We start from the raw sequence: 18551 nt of genomic DNA, 5'->3' as shown, positions 1-18551 counted from the left end.
ACTTTTACTCCACCTCAATTATTTGAAAACTTTAGTTACTACTAGTAACTTTGTGGATTTTAATTATTATGACAAAACATACATAAACCGCTTCAGCCCCTTTTAAACTTTGGCTTTTTGAAAATGTACTTGGTATTGTACAGTATGGTCAAGTTGGACATGAGTTAATAGCGTTACAATCATTTTTAACCAGTTAGCTTTGGCTATTCAAAAATAGCAGGCACCGCCCTATGAGCTTGTAGATCTGCTATTTTTGGAAAAACCTTGAAAAAGTGTTGCATATCTTTGAATATATATATTTTTTTAAAGCGAAAATGAACTGATATCTTTGCTTCTGGGGGTCCCTGGCACAAGACATTTTCAAATGGGGGTCCACGGCCGAATGTTTATCAATTTAGGGGTCCTTGGCATGATAAAGGTTGAAAACCACTGCCCTAAATCCATCCTAAACCCGCCCAAAAAGCATCAATAACCGCTAATAACCGCCCAAAAAAATCGCGCGCGCTGCGCGCGCGTGCACGTTTGGCGGTAATGGTACTTGGAATGACAGATAAAATCTGAGGTGGTACTTGTTGTAAAAAGGTTGAGAACCACTGCACTACACTATTCTCTTTCTAGCTGGTTCAGCAATCCATAGGTGTAACAAGCCTGTGCGTCTTAGTATATACATGGACGTCCTTAACCTAACCAGTCAGCATGATTATACATTGTTCTGTCACTTGTATAGCCTGTCCATCCATATTTATCACCATTTTAAGGAGAGCATCTCTGGGTATAAGAGATGTCCAATATGACACAACCTCGGAGGCTTTCTGCCCTCGGGCTGTCCCTCGGGCTAGAAGGCCTGGGGGCTAATATGCTACTGTAAATGCTGTTTCTCTGCTCAAATATTATTCAATAAATTGTCAACACTTCACCCGGACTGGATATTAATATTTTCCATAATAACAGGATAGAGAGAGAAAGACGGAGAGAGAGGGATAGACGGGGAGAGAGTGAAAGAAAGAGAGACAGAGAGTGACAGAGATGGGGGGAGAGAGAGAGAGAGAGAGTGAGAGACATAGTGAAAGAGAGAGAGACGGAGAGTGACAGGACAGAGATAGACAGAGAGAGAGAGAGAGAAGGTGTTGTAGGGGAGGAGAAGCAAAATGAAGGGAAAGCAGAGCAATGTGCGATGGAGGAAGTTGATGAACTATTAAACCTGGACTAATATTGATGAACTATTAAAGCTCACAATGCATCGCGTTGTTGTGAGCTTGTAGAACCCCCCCCCCCCCCCCCCCACCACCAGTGGTCTGGTGTGTTTTCAGTCCGTAGACAATGACTCAAGTATATTTGACATTACTGCAGAGTCCATTTTCCAAAGCATAACGTGGTTTGTGTTTTGGAAGCCACTGGATTCCGTTCATTTCATGATGTGGTAAAATCAACTTGCAGAGCCTTGTAACTTGTTTGAGTTGTGTAATCCAACACACTTAATATCATTGTCTTGTTTCTTTTGTCAAAGTAATCCCTGGAGAAAATATACATTTTCAAATGAAATTCAAATGTCCAGGATTTATAGACTGTGGCATTGAAGAAAATGTGAACAAACACATAATCTAAACAAGATGGGGTCTAATAACGGCATGGCTGGCACCCTTGTTGATCTTGGTTGTCATGTACTATCTATAATGTATGGCTCCATATTTGGGCAAGGTATCAGCTCAATTTGACCGCCATTCATGTTTATTATAAAAAGTTAGTTACATTTTTCAAAAAATACAAAATATGTGATACTTTGCTGGCCTCCTGGTAGGATGCACAAGAAATTTGGCACTGATCAGTCCAGAGGTTTGTGAGATTAGCCTTGGATAAACACACACACACACACACACACACACACACACACACACACACACACACACACACACACACACACACACACACACACACACACACACACACACACACACACACACGCGCGTGCCTTAAAAAAATAAAACCATCAATGGGAAAATAGTCGATGTTTGTGTGATATATGGCCGAAGCTTTGAATAGACAATGACATGCACAGTAATGACACCAGTATCATAATTCCCTTATTTATTGCTTTGTTGCTAGGCTGATGCAGACAACAAGCCACTCCAACCTACTTAAGCAATGTATACTTTATCAGTAGGGGCCACGTATCACACAGTGCAGCTCTAAACTCTACATCCATGTCCTTCCACTCCCCACTAATCTGTTCTTTCTCAGTATGTGTAATGGGCCAGTTGTCAGTGAGTCTCCCTGCATGACCAGAGCAGCAGTACGTTTTAATGAGTCTGGGTCCTACATTATAAGGCAAAAAAATCTCATTAGTGTCCTCCTGGTCTGAAACAAGTCTATGAAGCTCTTCACTAATCTGTGAAGAGTGTTCCCTGCAGACTGATATATTGTGGCCTGTAAATGCTCTCTAATCTCATCCTAACTGTGTTGTCATTGGAAATCCTCCCAAATGAGAGCAGAGCAGATGGAAGAGAAAAGCCTGAGTGTCACTGAGGCACTTCAGCTGATAGTTCTTGCTCGCTCACCCCCCCCCCCCCCCTCTCTCTCTCTCTCTCTCTTTTTCTCTCCCTTTCTCTGTCTGTGTCTTCTCATTTTCTTTACTTTGTGGGGTTTTTTTTCTCACTCATTCTCACACACACACACACACACACACACACACACACACACAATCGATTTGGTTTATTTGGAGCCATGTGGTCCTCAATACTCTGAGCGGATGATGGAGTAGGAGATGAATCATGGCTCCTATTTATAAAAGCAGGGTTTGGGAAAACACCGGACAGCTCTGGGACCTCTCTATGTTTACACACTGTCTGTATTGTTTCAAATGGCATGGCTTTCGCAAAGAGTCAAAGATTATGTTGAACCGTCTGGGTTTATGATGATACTTTGGTCTAATTCTGTGTTTGGGTGTTCCTGAACGGAATGCAAAAACCACAATGACAAAATGACACTCCCCAAGTGACATTGGTCTAAATAATGCCCAGAGAGATTTTGCTTTGAAGTCTACTGTCTTTCAGGGCTGGTAAAATAATAGCCAATACTACAAAATAAGTATAATATGTAAAAAAAACAACAACAAGAGGGTCACTTCATTTGAACTATCTGGAAGCAATGTAACTCTTAAAGGACAACTTTGTTTTTTTACAACCATGGTTTATGTTTTAGATGGTAATTAAAGTAAATAAAAGATGAGTGTTAAAACATTTTAATTGACTGCTTTCTATAGTTTTAGCAATTTTCGCGACCTTTTTTTACAGTGGGTGGGGGCATTCTGTCCGGTGGCTAAGGCATATTTAGCCACCGGACAGAATGCCCCCGCCCACTGTAAAAAATATCGTGAAAATTGCTAAAACTATAGAAAGCAGCACATGAAAAAAAAAATAACACTCATCTTTTATTTACTTTAACTACAAGCTAAAATATAAACATTGGTTGTAAAAAAAAAAGTTGTCCTTTAACAGATTTGAACTGATCAGTCAAACCAGACAACCATCAACTCCTCACCCGATACAGTAGTATCATTGTATTAAGGATAGTGTGGATATATAACTATCCTTCCTAATTACTTTCTAGAACTTAATTGTTTTCTTGGCAATCTTAACTTAAGGGGTCATACCGTTTACTCCGATCTTGTACTTTGTAAGTAGCTCTGGATGATGTTCATTTAACTCTCTAACTTTAAAACAGGGGACAGACTGAGTGAGCCTGATCTCCAGGTGCAGAGCATTCCTGCACGTTGGAACACACAGCAGTGCTTTGCCTGAGGATCTCAGACTACATGTTTGCACATAGGGGGAGAGTAGATCAGAGATGTAGGAAGGAGCAAGACCTGACCTGGTCTTGTAGGTAATGAGTACATTTTTAATCAATTCTAAATGCGATTGGCAGCCAACATAGGGATGCTAAAATAGGTGATCACATATGATCACATTTTTTGGACCCAGTTAAAAGGTGGGACACAGCATTCTGAACCAATTGGAAACCATGGGAAGGCAAGTGTACAGAGAGTTGCAGTAGTCTAGTCATGAGAAGTTAAAGGCATACTTTAGTCGGATCAGAGATGGTCAAGAACGATTAAAATGTTGCAATATTTCTTAGATGATAAAATGAGGATTGAATGACCTTCTTAACGTGCTGTTCGAGGTTGGAAAATCCTGCACACCACTCTTCTACTGTGCAGGATTCCTATCCAGGATGTAGCAGTTATGCGGTATAAAGCGCTAAGTTATTGAGCCACCAGATCGCTCAGTGCTTTTGAATTGGCTCAGGTTGTTGCATGGCAGTCATGCTGGCAGGTCTCCTTGTGGGTTTGGGCGTGGATAAAGACTCGCCCAGAAAGGAAACTATATTCCTTGACTGTATGCATGAATGACAAATGTAACCTTTAAAGACCAACAAATGTCAGGCAAGTTAAAGACAGAGTGCACCTCAGAAGGTCAGCCTGGTTAGCATGTGTTGAAACTGAAAGATCCTTTTTAATGCTATTCCAGGTTTATCGGACAGTATGGACTCTATGGAGTGGAGAAGTTAGATGAGAAATGGGGAAAGATTCACGTAAACCATTTCATTTTAAACGTTTTTGCCTTTTTCACCCTAGTTATACAGTATGTGAGTGACCAACTTATCGTGAGGATTTTATTTTTAACCGCTTCAACCCTGGTGTCCTTATTTTGTCATTATAACCGAACATTTTCAAACGAAATAGCTAAAATCACAGTTCTACGGGCGCTACTGGGTGGCTGGCTCACCTGGTGGCTCACCTGGTAGAGTGCATATCATATCAAGGTTTGGTCCTTGCGGCTGTGGCTATTTCTGAAATGGGACTTAAGTCATTAAGAGAACAGGTATAACTAGAAAAAGTGCTCCTCGGAGCACAGGTCAGCGCCAGGTCAGGTAGGTTATTGTGGGCCAGCAATGTTCGGAATTCAGTCATTATAGAGGTGAATGGAATCTGTAGAAGTTGAGGGATTAATGTTGATGTAGTTATTGCACAGACATGCAAACTTTGGAAGCCAATGTTAGCCAATCAGGATGGAATATGAAATATTTGACAGATCCGTCTTGATCACGTGACTTTAGAGATAATGTGTTCCGATTTGCGTGATGTTTGAACAAAATTTGTAGGAGTAATATAAAAAAAAATGTTTTGCAAAAATCTGCCTGCTGGTGGCACAAAACAGGCCAGGCCAATGTGAAAAATGTGGGCAACTGCGTGCACAGTCTCACACTGATCTGTCCAACAGTGCCGGAGATTAGTTGTTAACGGACGGACGGGCGAAAACACGCACACACGCGGATGGACAGGTGTGAAAACATAGTCTTGACCATGCCTTCAGCCTGGCTGAGACAACTATAACAACAGAGGCAACTTGCCAGTTTGTGTAATGTATTTAGATGTATTATTAGCCAGTTTATATTTCACTTATCTCTTGAACAATAAGGTACAAGTACATGTACTTCAGGACCACAATGGAAACAAGCCCTAAGGGCTTTTTGTGTTATCCTTTTAACAATCATTGTAAACCGTACCGCTGTACAAATTGCAAACTGTTAATAAAGTATTCAATCAATCAATCAATCAATCAATCAATCAATCAAAAAAACATGGTGGTTACTGTAGATGTTCTTACTCAAAGTTACTGTAGATATAGCCCTATTAGGAAATGTTATTACTGGAATGCAACAGGCAGTTTCTGGGTGGTCTCCATAAGCAACCACCCATCCAACCTGCTGTCCCTCGTGTTCCTTACGTATTCAGTCACTTTCCTTGCCTCTTCCCATATTGGATGGCAGCTTTCTAACCTACCCTTACCCCCATGCATAATAAACTGTGATCCCGGGGTCAGATACGCCCCACCATTCACCCGTAGAGCATTGTCAACATTCCCTCAGAAGCTTCTGTGCACGTGCGTTAAGTGGGCAGCTCGCCGTGTCGGCTCATGCAGGGTGAGAGAAGGAGGCCAGAGCTCAGACAAAGACCCCCGATTGACATCAGGACAATGGAGCGGGCACACAGCAGCCTTTCTGACTGTGACACGGAAAGGGGAGGGGGGGTAACAATGGGTCTTTCTCTAACACCAGGGCAGGGTTTAAGTGCTGGCATGTCTGCCAGCCAGCCAGTGCCACTGAGAAAAGTGATAATAGCAGACCTGACTTACGTACAGTATATGCAAAAGGAATTTATGTTAGTATGACAGGTGGTTTACAAAATATTACTTTTTCTGTCATTTCTACGAGCATTGGTCAATTTAGCATTTAGTTAAACCACTTAAACCCCATGTTGACCGGGTTCCCCCAGGGGTCTGTACTTGGCTCACTCCTTTTTTCTGTCTACACTTTCTGTCTACACTTGCTTATTTTTGCAGATTGTTCGTCTATTACTGTATGATGACATGCCCAGAATAGGGACTCTAGAGTTCATGTGGTGAAGTAGTGGATTAAAAGTTAAAAGCAAGTTAATCCACATTGTTGATGAAGTACTTTGTAAAAGGATCAGGACTGGAAATGAAGGATTTGGAACACTAGCCCAGGGTATTTGACTGCTATCTTAATAATTACTTCTTCGTCAGTCTCTGTTTAATTCTAGCTAGCAAGGATAGACCATAATGGTGTCAGTAGACTACTTGTCTATTCACAGCTTTGGCCTTATATCGTACGTATGTAGACCATTTTCACATTCATTGCTTTATCTTCTTCTATGCTTCATTTCAGATAGGTCAGTGTAAAGGGCTCACTGTGCACTAACTTGCTCAGCCGCTAGCTAGCCACCCTGACTACACTTTAAAATGCATCAAAGACACAAATGTATTTTCATCCCAAACTGAAATGAATGGAAGCAGATGACCAGAGAATGTTTTGGGAAATGATTGACGGTCTCAAGTGAGTCGTAGTCAATGGACTAAACATGCCATCCAGACAACATGCCTGTAATGTCCTTTTGACCCATTACGACCTGATGCCGTTCTACAAAATGTCTTCTAAATCTCTTCTAAACTTTTTTCCTGTCAAGGACCCCCCAAAAAAATAAGTATTTGACCACCGACCCGATCTCAAAATATTTTGTTCCTGGGACCTCCAGAAGTAAATATTTGAGTTAAAAATGTTCGCTTTAAAAATACATTTATATATTCAAAGATTTGCACAAATGTTCAATTTGTTTGTTAAAATAGCAGATCTACAAGCTCATAGTGTGGCACAAAGTGACGCGCTATGAGCTTGTATATCTGCTACTTTTGAATAGCTAAAGAAATCTAAAATGACACCGATGCGTTCCCAGTTTTAATGGGTTAATGATACTAGCCATCAGACAAGCGTTACCTCCATCTAGCATTGTTTAACAGTGCAGCTTGCCAAGGTACTTGTCCCGCCTTCAACATGCTGTGCTCATTCATATGCCAACCTGGGTATGTGTGAGCGGAGTGCCCAGTCTCTGTGTGGCAGAAACCGGTGCGGTGCCCAGCAGAGCGTGGCATCATGACATATGAGTACTCACTGATGAGCTGACACACTGTACGAGTGTCAGCTCATCCATGTCTTCCGTTTGATGCATGAGTCACACAACAAACTGAAGACAAGGATGCGCTGCCACGTGTCGATCGTTTAGTAGCTCATTTGCCTAGCTAATGGCTGTTGCGATGACCTGCACACGCTCCCCCTCTCAGTTGGATATTAATAAAGTTGACATGACCCTGCCCTTTTACTCACTGTTTGTGTGTGTGTGGGTGGTGAACAGTGACTTTCTTTTACATTATTCAATCTTCATGCTGCGTAGGTGAACCCAACACCAGATAAGACGACATTGTTATGTTTAATCATTTAGTTCTGAGCTTAGTAACTCTGGCTGCTCTGCTTCCCGGTGTCTGTTATAATCCAACATATCATTACATAGACTTGGATGTACTAGTTTATTATTCAGATCATATTTAATTACAGGCACGAACCCACATGCTTTATATACACCGAACACCATCGAAATTCTCTTAAGGGAGAGAGATCATGGTACAGATTAGGGAGGATTAAAGGGATTAGCGAGGTCATGGCACATGTTTATCAACAGTCAAGGTTTTCAGGGCAGAAAGCAGATCAGTGCTGTTGTTACTTCACATTCAGAACTCATCTTAATCTGCGTCTGTTATGTTTTGGTTAAGGTTTCCTCAACCTTAGCCAAGACCCGGTGTGCAGAGACCTGGTTTATTTTCATTATGTCAGCTCAGGGGAGCATAGAGGACTGTGGTACTGTCTTTGCTACTTTCCAGATTTGCACTTGATCCAGCACCTCACAAACCTCTCATTGTAGAACGTCTCTTCTGTGGGTTTATTTTTAGTGCAACTGTCTTCTCCTGTCAGCAGGCCTTTTTTTGGAGGAACACTGGACTTCTGCAGCTCAGGGGCCCATTCTATGCAGTGGACGTACATGTCTGTTATATCTGATATTATTTGATATTACACACAGAAATTGGTTGTCAGTTAAGGCCTATAACGAAAAGCGCACAGTCACAACACATCCCCAAAATAGGGGACGCCAGGTTGAAAGTGGTTAAGTAACGCTTCCTTCTTTGTGGCAGTGCTGATTTCAAACTAATCTCAAATAATTCATATTAGGGCCGATTGATATGAACCCTTTTTGGGGGGAATAATGATATGCCTGTGAACAGGTTTGTTGGGCAGCAGCAGAGGTTGCGGTTGCAGCGGTGAAGAAAAGACCCATTCTTCTGTGCTGGTCCTCACTGAACGGAAGGAAGGAAGGCAGGCCAGGCCAGGGGCACAGAGAGGGAGAAACACATGAAGAGACACAGTGAAATATATGTATACTGTACATAAAGAGAGACCTGACTGACAGAGACCTTTAAAGGGGAAGACCACTCATTTTCAACATTGAACTATGTCTTTAATACACCTTAGAGCTGTTGCGTGGAAATAAGAAAAAAGTCCCCCACCTTCTGTGTTGCCTAGAAAAGGATAATTGATTGAGGTCATGTGATCAGTGACATACGCAGGGTGTACTTTTGGCTCCGCCCCCTCAGCCATGGTCTTCCCCTTTAAGTGAGGTCTACAGTAGAAGCACATGTGCCTGCAAACGTTGTAAAATCCTGAGTATAAATGTAATTCTAAGAGTGGAAAAACTGGACCCGTAAGTTTGGTATGTCACTGATAACCTTCCTGGGGTCACGTAGCACTGATAGACATGCATCGCACTCACGCTGCCATGCAAACACGGACACAAACACAGCAAACAGATGCCACTGAAAGCCATCAGTGTTCACGCGGACCAACTTGTCCCCTTCCTGGGTCGTGATAGTGAAGCATTGTTGAATTGACTGAGGTTTTGAAGTAGGATGTAGCCCAGAATGCATCACAGCTTGCAGGGCTAAGGCTTGGTGACCCACTGCTTTGTTTACTTACTGGGATGATAAACCTGTCGCATAGAGAGAGAGTCAAGAGCTCACACTGATGAATTGTAGACTAATATGCAAACGTGTCGTGCACCAACCTGAACAAACAGGCAGTGTGGATTAGATGTCATATTTTGTGGTACAGTGTTTACATAGCTGGTCATTTAACCCATTAAAACATGAGGCCGATTCTACAAATGTCTTCTAAATCCAGTTTTCTGAAAATGCTTATGTTGCTATATCAGTGGTGCTCAAACTTTTTCATGTCAAGGACCCCCAAAATTGGCCGTGTACCCCCCATCTCAAAATATTTTGTTCCAGGAACCCCCTGAAGAAAAGATTTGAGTTAAAAATGTTTGCTTTAAAAAATACATATTTTCAAAGATTTGCAAAAATGTTCACGATTTTTCAAAAATAGCAGATCTATAAGTACATGAACTGACGCGCTATGAGCTTGTATATCTGCTTTTTTTTTTTTATTATTGTGAGACACTCTGAAATCACTGAAATCTAAAATGACACAGATGCTTTCCCTGTTTTAATGGGTTAATGCAAGTAGAGGTTATAAATGATAGTAGAAACATATCACCTCTGCTTTTTTCTTGTACGCATCAACAGACTATAGCTGCTCTCTGTTCTTTGGACAATCTTTTAGATATCATTTGGGCTTTCCATCTCATTCAGTGTTCCCAAGTGACCTGTTGAATGCTGCTTTTGTGACTTTTGTGACTTTTGTAACAATGTTTGGGGCTTTGTAAAAGGCGCTAAACAAAGCAACACTATCACCTTGAAGCCCTCGTAGCCTACATGAATGTTTTATTCACTGTGTGATAATATAATGTAGTTGGAACAATGATGATAAACACCAAATCACCACGTTGTGTCTTCCAGGTTTGAGAAGGGGAGGATCTACTCCTACATCGGAGAGGTGGTGGTCTCCGTCAATCCATACCGTGCCATGAACATCTACGGGCGTGACACCATTGAACAGTACAAGGGCCGGGAGTTGTACGAGAGGCCGCCGCACCTGTTTGCCATCGCCGACGCCGCCTACAAAGCCATGAAGAGACGAAACAAAGACACCTGCATTGTCATCTCAGGTAACATGGGGAACAGGGAAGGGGAAGCCCCCCCCCCCCCCCTACTGTGGCCGGGTCAAAATAGGCCCCTGTGTGAATTTCTACTGACTTGTAGGTGTAACAACTTTCATTTGAACCTTTATTTCCTCCTGTTTAATTTAATTTGAATGAAAATGTTCTTACAGAGCTTTGCTCACAACCTAATGTTTGCTTTTGTATTAATATAATTAAACACAAGGCAGCAAAGAAAGTTCACAACATGCTTTCTGATCAGGTATCAGGTTATAGTCAACATTGTACTTTTTTCCCTTTTTTAACAGAAAATAACGAATACCGCAAACAAAACATACATTCCCACCCTATAGCCCTCCCCTCCCACCCATCAAATGTTTTCTGTCTGGAGCTATGGACATAGCCTACACAGTATATGCTATTTTTGGTGTACAGATTTGTTGGGGAAAAATCTATATGACCCCCGTTCAGCTTAAAATAGCAGAAGCCGTTTTGCCTCCTCTGTCGCTCTCTCCCTCCTCTAAGAAAACACGGAAAAGTGGCCACAAGCTGTGTGACAGCATGGAGAAACTATGTGGTTGATGAAGCACCACTTAGTGGATAGAAGGAGAACTGACCTCCCTAGATCACTGGTGGCTGTCAGAAATGCAGACCAGGACATAACTATACAGTCACAATATACAGTCTAAATTCATCCAGGGGGAAATAATAGACTGTCAGGTTTATGTTATGGGTTTACATTGGTCTCCAAGTGACTAAAATGACCAGTCCAGTCATAGCTCTCTTTACCACTATAGATAGATGATAGATTCTTTATTTCTGTGTCATACACCAAAAGGTGCCCAGCCCACATGGACTTACAGGACACAACATGTAAAAATATATAAATCACTACATTACATAGGATTACACTATAACAACTTTTTTGTTTCTTCTTTTCAAACATAAAAATACAAAAATAAAATACCTTTACTAAAACACAATTCAAGTTTTTCATAATCATCCGACCAGAAAAAGTTAACACAAATAAATGTCATTTTAGAAAATAATTGATGTCTTATCTCATCATAGAGAGGACAATAAAACAAAAAATGTATCTCACTTTCAATTTCCTCCAAGTCACACAGTAAACAATATTGCCACTATATTGTCACTGTCGGATGCAAACCCTGTATGTCCAAGACCAAAACTGTTACTTTTCAGGAAGTGGGAAAAAAAAGAACCTGTGATCCAATGTAGTTATTATTTAGTCGCAAGCTCTTGTTTATACTTTTCATTGGTTATATATTTATAAAGTTCAGTTAACCACCTATTTGATCCCTACTAGGCCAAGATGGCAGATTAGAGAGCCACAAGTAAGCCATTACTGGATTGTGTATACGTTATGTACTCTTCTTTTTGTTTACACAGCAATGGAGTGGATAACACTGTGTTCTTATTGCAGGAGAAAGTGGGGCAGGGAAGACGGAAGCCAGCAAGTACATCATGCAATACATCGCTGCTATCACCAATCCTAATCAGAGGGCTGAAGTTGAAAGGTGAGACACTCTTATCGGTATTAAAACATGAACACATTGTTGATTCTATACACACAGGGGAGTTGGTTTCGGTCAGGAGGGGTACAAGTGAATAAGGCGGCACATGTGTGTGTGCACGCACGCGCCTGCGTGTGTGCATTTACCATGTCTTTTTTACTATCCTTCAAAATCCCCACAAAGATGGTAATACCAGTCAAAATGACCTTACACATTTGATGTGTAGCAATACAACAATATGTGTTGTATGAGAGAAAGAGAGAAGAAAATGTTTTGAATATAATATGGATCTCTATGATTGTGTGACCTGTGATGCAATTATTACCGATCTAGCCACGGTCATTCAGTTATAAAAAGCAACACAAAAAGAAAGTGCCACAGAAACGCAGTGCAGAATCCACAGTGCAAGGCAGAGTTTCATAACCTTTTCGTCCCTTTGAAAATGTCCAAATTGCTGGTCTTCTCCCTGCGGTGATCCACCCCATGCACCAAATGTAGTTCAACAGAACCAAGGCGTAGATGACTCATCATCACAATGCTGTAGACAGGAAGCCTTTGGGACTGATATTCCTTAAGTTTGAAAGTTGTACAGGTTGCTATAGATAACTTATCATGTCAGGCTAAAGATAAACACAATCATAAGTCATGAACTAACATTGCCAATAGGCTCTGTGCATAACTGCACTAGTCGGCAACATATTTGAACCAGAAACACATGAAGCTGCCATATGTTTTCATTTTATTTATTCTCGAAATTACACTGAGTAGTTAAACTCATTTGCAGTGTCATTGAGTAATACAATGCATTCAACAACATCACTGTTGAAAATAAGTTTCAATTTAGGAAATAAAAGGCATGCATGTGAAATATAAAAGTTACAGATAAGAAACAAAGACAAATTTAAAACCAATTTCTAAAAACAATGACATATTGTGGTGACCTGTTTGGTCACCAGGGTTCTAAAATGACTCAAGGGTACTAGAGTGGTTAACCTCAATGTATTCTGCACGGCATTCCATGTGGTAGGGCCACAGAAGCTAAATGCAGATTTACCAAGTTCGGAGTGGACCGTGGGTACCATATATGTTTTTGGTTGGTAATCTGCTGCCAATCAATCAAACGAAGCTACGGGTAAAAGAACCAGAACAGGAAAACGCTATGCCACCCTCTGGAATCCTGGGACTACAGTTATGCATAGAGCCTGTTGAAAGCTGTTCTCAGTTCATTGTCAAATGGCGTTAATAGTCAACCAGACATTATTGCCACTAATAATAGACTGGGTGTGTTCCTGTTAGGTAGAGGCTAAAATCCCTGTATGGTCATGAATGTGGTGTTGTGATTGAATAAATATTTAATGAAAGTGTCATGAACTGTATCTACAACGACCGAAAATATGGCATTGGTGGAAGTGGAATGTACACTGTAAAATCCTCAGTTTTAATTTAAGTCTGAGCTTGTACGGGTCTATTTGTTTACATTTGTACACGCTCAGAGTTACAAATGGATACATTTACACAGAGGAATTTAATGTGTAGCTCAGAGTAGCTGCCTTACAGATAAAAACGGTAATGAATGAGTACAAACTGCAGAATACATATCTGACCATATGGAACAGCCTTGCCACTGTCTCCTTCCACTATTGCTTTGAAGGCACGAATGGTGGCTCAAACAGTAGGATTGGATAGATTAGGACAGGATGAGATTGTATCAGGATTCTTCTAATATTGGGAAGGAAAATCAGGTGTGTCTTTATATGATATGAAAGACTTTTGGGAACTTTTGGTGCCCATGTAAAAATGAATGGGCGGTCCTGTTCTAGGGGCCAGGCTCACAGGGTTAGAGCACATATACAGTATAGTCTGCACATGTCTACTAATTACCTGATCTGACGAGTTAATTCAACTCTGCAGATTTTTATTGTACTTGTATTGACAGGGATGTTGTAAAGCAGATTCCCGTCAACTGCAATATCAAACAATATTATCTCCCTACAGACCACAGTAAAGATTGCAGGTGTGTGTGTGTGTGTGTGTGTGTGTGTGTGTGTGTGTGTGTGTGTGTGTGTGTGTGTGTGTGTGTGTGTGTGTGTGTGTGTGTGTGTGTGTGTGTGTGTGTGTGTGTGTGTGTGTGTGTGTGTGTGTGTGTGTGTGTGTGTGTGTGTGTGTGTTTTAATAACCAATAAAAAGTTGTTAAAATCGATTCTGTAACTAACAGGCAACCGACACAAGGACTTTAAAATGGGTGTAATGTGTGCTCTCTTGTGTGCTCTCTTTTCTATTGTTGAAGGAGGGCTACATTTGAATAGTTTAACGTTTTCTGCAGTAAATCTCAGCTTCTGCCCTGTGTGCCCAATATATTGTTTATTAGACTGGTGTGGTCTAGGTATCACTAGCACATCTAAGGGTTCAGTCTCTGTTAATGGGCCCCAGGGGTGCTGCTAGTACCAGCAGAATGAACAGGAATCCCCTGGTCACTGTGAAAAACAGGTTGCTGAAAGCCAGCTGTGTCAGTAAGTCAGTAAGCCTTTTATCTAGACAGAACTCTGCAGAATGGAGGATTGTGTCAGCAGGCTTGTGCCTATGGTACTTACAGTAGTGTTGATTTTATTTTTCATGCTACATTTTGCATTGCCTGATTCCATAAAGGTCCATATTCAAATAAACTGAGCACTTGCCATTTCAGACTGCACCCATATGTATTTAGCCTTCAATGTCATCCCTTTTTCGTCAGAGAGAAACGATATTGTTAAATGGACCAGAAGTGACAGACTAGCCATCTCGTGGTCTTTTGTCGGTTTATAACTAGCACTGCAAAAGATGACATTGACTGCAACACAGTTAAAGGTAGGGTAAGTGATTTTCTTTGGTTAAAATAAGTGTTAAATAGCTCTATATTCTGATAGTACTCATTGCTATAGAGTGTTTGTTCAGTAAAAGGAGTATCCTTGTCTCTCCAGCTCTTTATAAAACAGAAAATGCATTTTCGTTTCAGTTTCAGTTTAATTTCCAATTTTATCCAATCAGGATAGAGAACTCAATCAGGATATAGATTAAACAAGTGAAATTGGAAGTGATGACACTAAGAAATGAGCAGACAAAATTGGAACTGGAACACTATACAAATGAAGCTTAAAAATGGGTACTTTCTCCTGATTGGCTGAGATTTTGACACCTACCTGAAAATGTATTTTCTGTTTCAGCTGGAGAGACGGGGAGACTCCTGTTACTGAACAAACACTCTATAGCAATGATTACTATCAGAATATAGTGCTTTAACCTTTTAACAAAATACTTTTTGTTTTAACCCAAAAATATCACTTACCCTACCTTTAATGTAACGACTTTCAACCACATTTTTCAAAGATGTTTAAAGAATTTTCAAAAATAGCTAAAGTAGCCATCTACATGCTCACAACCTAGGGCTACGCATTGTGAGCTTGTAGATTGGCTACTTTTGCTAGTCATTGTAAGACATAGCATATATTATTATTAACCTTAAGACATTCCGGATTTTGCAGTGAAGCCATATACAACTGACATATTCTTGATCTTGAGACTGCACAGGTATAGAGACAAGGTGATCATAGCCACTGCACCATCTCCTGGTTCAGGGACACTTCTCTCCCTGTGTACCCCTCACCCCACGGTACCTTTCAACCCATCGTATTTACCCCTTGATGTACTACCCTCAGAGTGAAGAACATGCTGCTCAAATCCAACTGTGTTCTGGAGGCCTTCGGCAACGCCAAAACCAACCGCAATGACAACTCCAGCCGCTTCGGCAAGTACATGGATATCAACTTTGACTTCAAGGGAGACCCGATCGGTGGCCACATCAGCAACTACCTGCTGGAGAAGGTAGGGGGTGCCAGACACCTAGCTGGCCTCTGAGCTGGTTAGGAAAACATCTCAATAGCCAAATTCCAATACTCTAACTTCCATCCTAGGATCCTCCACTTGCACCTTAGCCCCGCCTTCGAGCGAGGAGGTGAAGATTAGGTGTGAGTAGCCAAATCCAATTACTCAAATTTCTGTTGTATTGGATGCTGTATTCCTTCCTAATATGCTGAGGAATTGAGCTGATTGATATGCATTCTCCCACCCCATACACAACAAATCATATATTTCACATGCTCAAACCTTTATAATGAGGGTGCAATTCGTGAAAAAGAACAGAGGAATACAGAGGGGGAGTGGACTACTTTTTATTAATACAAATAAAGATATGAACAGAGTACAACAATTTACAAACCTGCAATAGTCAGTTAGACGCTTACCTCTTAATCTCTCACAACTGCCTTAAACATGTAGGCTAATGTTGTTGTAGTAGGAATAAACACAGAAACACCCAGGAGGAAGTGGACTAAGAAAGGGGAGGAGCTAAGCCGAGTTCCTGTTTTACACAAAAAAGGAGGTGGTGCTCCAGAGACAAAAACAAAGGGGAAAAAATATTGTTTCCCTTTTTTTTTACCGAATGGGTTTCCAGATTGGTTAGACTCAAACTTGCAACTGACTGTGCTACAATAAAAATTGACTGCTTCAGTATCTTTGGTCACCCTTATTCAGAGATATTTAGCGCATTGGCCTATCTCTTCCAGTTTAGTCAAGGGTCAACTTTAACTCTCTGACCTTTGCCATACACACACACACACGCATGCGCGCACGCACGCATGCATGCACTGCAATCTACCTTACAATTTGAATCCACTGTCGAATGTTTGCCGGAGTGTAAGTTCCATCACTGTTGCCAGATTGCGCGCGAGCAACAAGCAACCAGCTTGATGCAAAAACACCGCCCTGCGCACTGCGCATGCGTCGCCGCACTTTCCCCAACCAATTACACGCCACTTCACGCTTACAACTCCTGGACATGGCAACCCCGGCAACTCCGCCCCCCATCCAAATACTGTCTGTCTGACTCTTTGGGAGGGTTGAACGCAGCGCGCGCCGTCTCGCTGGGCTGAGCGTGCTGCTTCATCAATCTGTGCCGCACATTCGGCTCCTGCAAGAGCCTGTGTGAATACATAGATAGATGAACGGGTGAAATGTGTCCGTCTCTCAGTTTGCTTTCGTTTTCGGTTTGCGTCTGGAAACACTGTTGCTCTCGCTTTTGGTTTGCGTCTCCAAAACATCTACAGCCCACTTCGCGAGAGCCTCGCGCCAGCGACTAGACCAGGGGTGGCAAACTGGTGTTTCGCGGGCCAATTCCGGCCCGCGACGTCGTCAAATCTGGCCCTTGAGGTGATTTGAAAAAACGGCATTTAATACTACCTCTAATGGAAAAAAAACGAGAGAGAAAAAAAAAGGCAGAAAAAACGCCAGCGCCCGCCAGTTCCTTACTGAGGCTCCTGGGGGTTGAATACTGGACAAACTTGTTATGTGAGAACAATGGCCAAGCTGTGAAGCCACAGCCACGGTCATTAACATACAGAGGACCATCACCATTCAACTCTACCTGTACTGGAGAGAGCGCTTGTTCAACAGCATCACAAATCCGGTAAAACACCGTTGTTTGTTTGGAGAAGTATATACCAGTTGCGTCTCTCATTTGGAGGAGTAGAGAGTGGCTGCATTCCTCCCATTAGTAAGATAACCAGCGACAGTTAAGAGCCTGCGCAGGGCAAAATACCAGCTGTGAACGCTTGACTGTGTGTGTGTCGGTGTGTGTGTGTGTGTGTGTGTGTGTGTGTGTGTGTGTGTGTGTGTGTGTGTGTGTGTGTGTGTGTGTGTGTGTGTGTGTGTGTGTGTGTGTGTGTGTGTGTGTGTGTCAGTTTTAGTCCGTTTTTTGGTGCGCAACATAGCCCTCGTTTAAGTCACTTGCTTTCACCTGCTGTTGCTGTGCGGAGAGTGCGCAACAGGGCATATCTCCGCCAAGCCCGGGTGACCAACAGGCCCATGAAATTCATATGCAGGCATAGTAGCCAATTAGAAGGAAATCTGCAAAAACTGACTCATATACTGATACAGAACCATATATTGGCTATATATTATCGTTGGAAATCTTGTATGTTCCTTTTTTTTATAATTATTTAAAACAATTTAAAATCGTGCAAATAGCCATAATTACAACACCAAAGGCCAAGTGGCCTTGCCCCTAAAATGACGAAATTCCAGGCCTGAACTGCAGACATTATATTGCCTTTTGTTAGGCTATTCAATTTTAGTTTTAATTTCTTGAAATCATATTTATTTAATTTGCAACTGTATGGCATGCTAAGGTTTTGAGACATATTGTATTATATTACTACACAATAGTAAATAAATAATTCTAAAAATATGCTTTAAATAACTGATCTATGGATTATAGTTATGATAAGTGTTGCCATAATCACGTAGCTCTACAACAGAGGCATAGCCATGACAGCAATGGTACAAAATAATATTTAAGAAAATGTATATATATTTTTTAAATAATCATTTATTTTCAGCCATTCGGCCAAGTGTTTCCTATATTCGGTATTCGGTTTCGGCCAAGAATTTGATATACTGTATAGCAGTGA

At 41.4% G+C, this 18551-nt stretch overlaps 1 protein-coding gene across 2 annotated transcripts in view; it reads left to right on the top strand.

Moving 5' to 3' along the window:
• Positions 1-18551, top strand: part of myo1d (myosin 1D) — a 129278-nt gene that overhangs the window by 14871 nt on the left and 95856 nt on the right. For both annotated transcript variants that reach the window (XR_014602296.1, XM_084078890.1), the window contains exons 2-4: positions 10317-10525; positions 11961-12054; positions 15744-15909. Coding sequence is in view for 1 of the 2 variants with exons in the window: in XM_084078890.1 (XP_083935016.1) it covers positions 10317-10525; positions 11961-12054; positions 15744-15909 (469 nt within the window). In the remaining variant the exon portion in view is untranslated. The remainder of the gene's footprint in view (positions 1-10316; positions 10526-11960; positions 12055-15743; positions 15910-18551) is intronic.

This window comes from Gymnoscopelus microlampas (genome assembly GCF_963454915.1).
Source record: "Gymnoscopelus microlampas genome assembly, chromosome: 14".
NCBI lineage: Eukaryota > Metazoa > Chordata > Actinopteri > Myctophiformes > Myctophidae > Gymnoscopelus > Gymnoscopelus microlampas.
The sequence above is the reverse complement of the archived record's forward strand: the minus strand, read 5'-3'. Positions and strand labels throughout refer to the sequence as shown.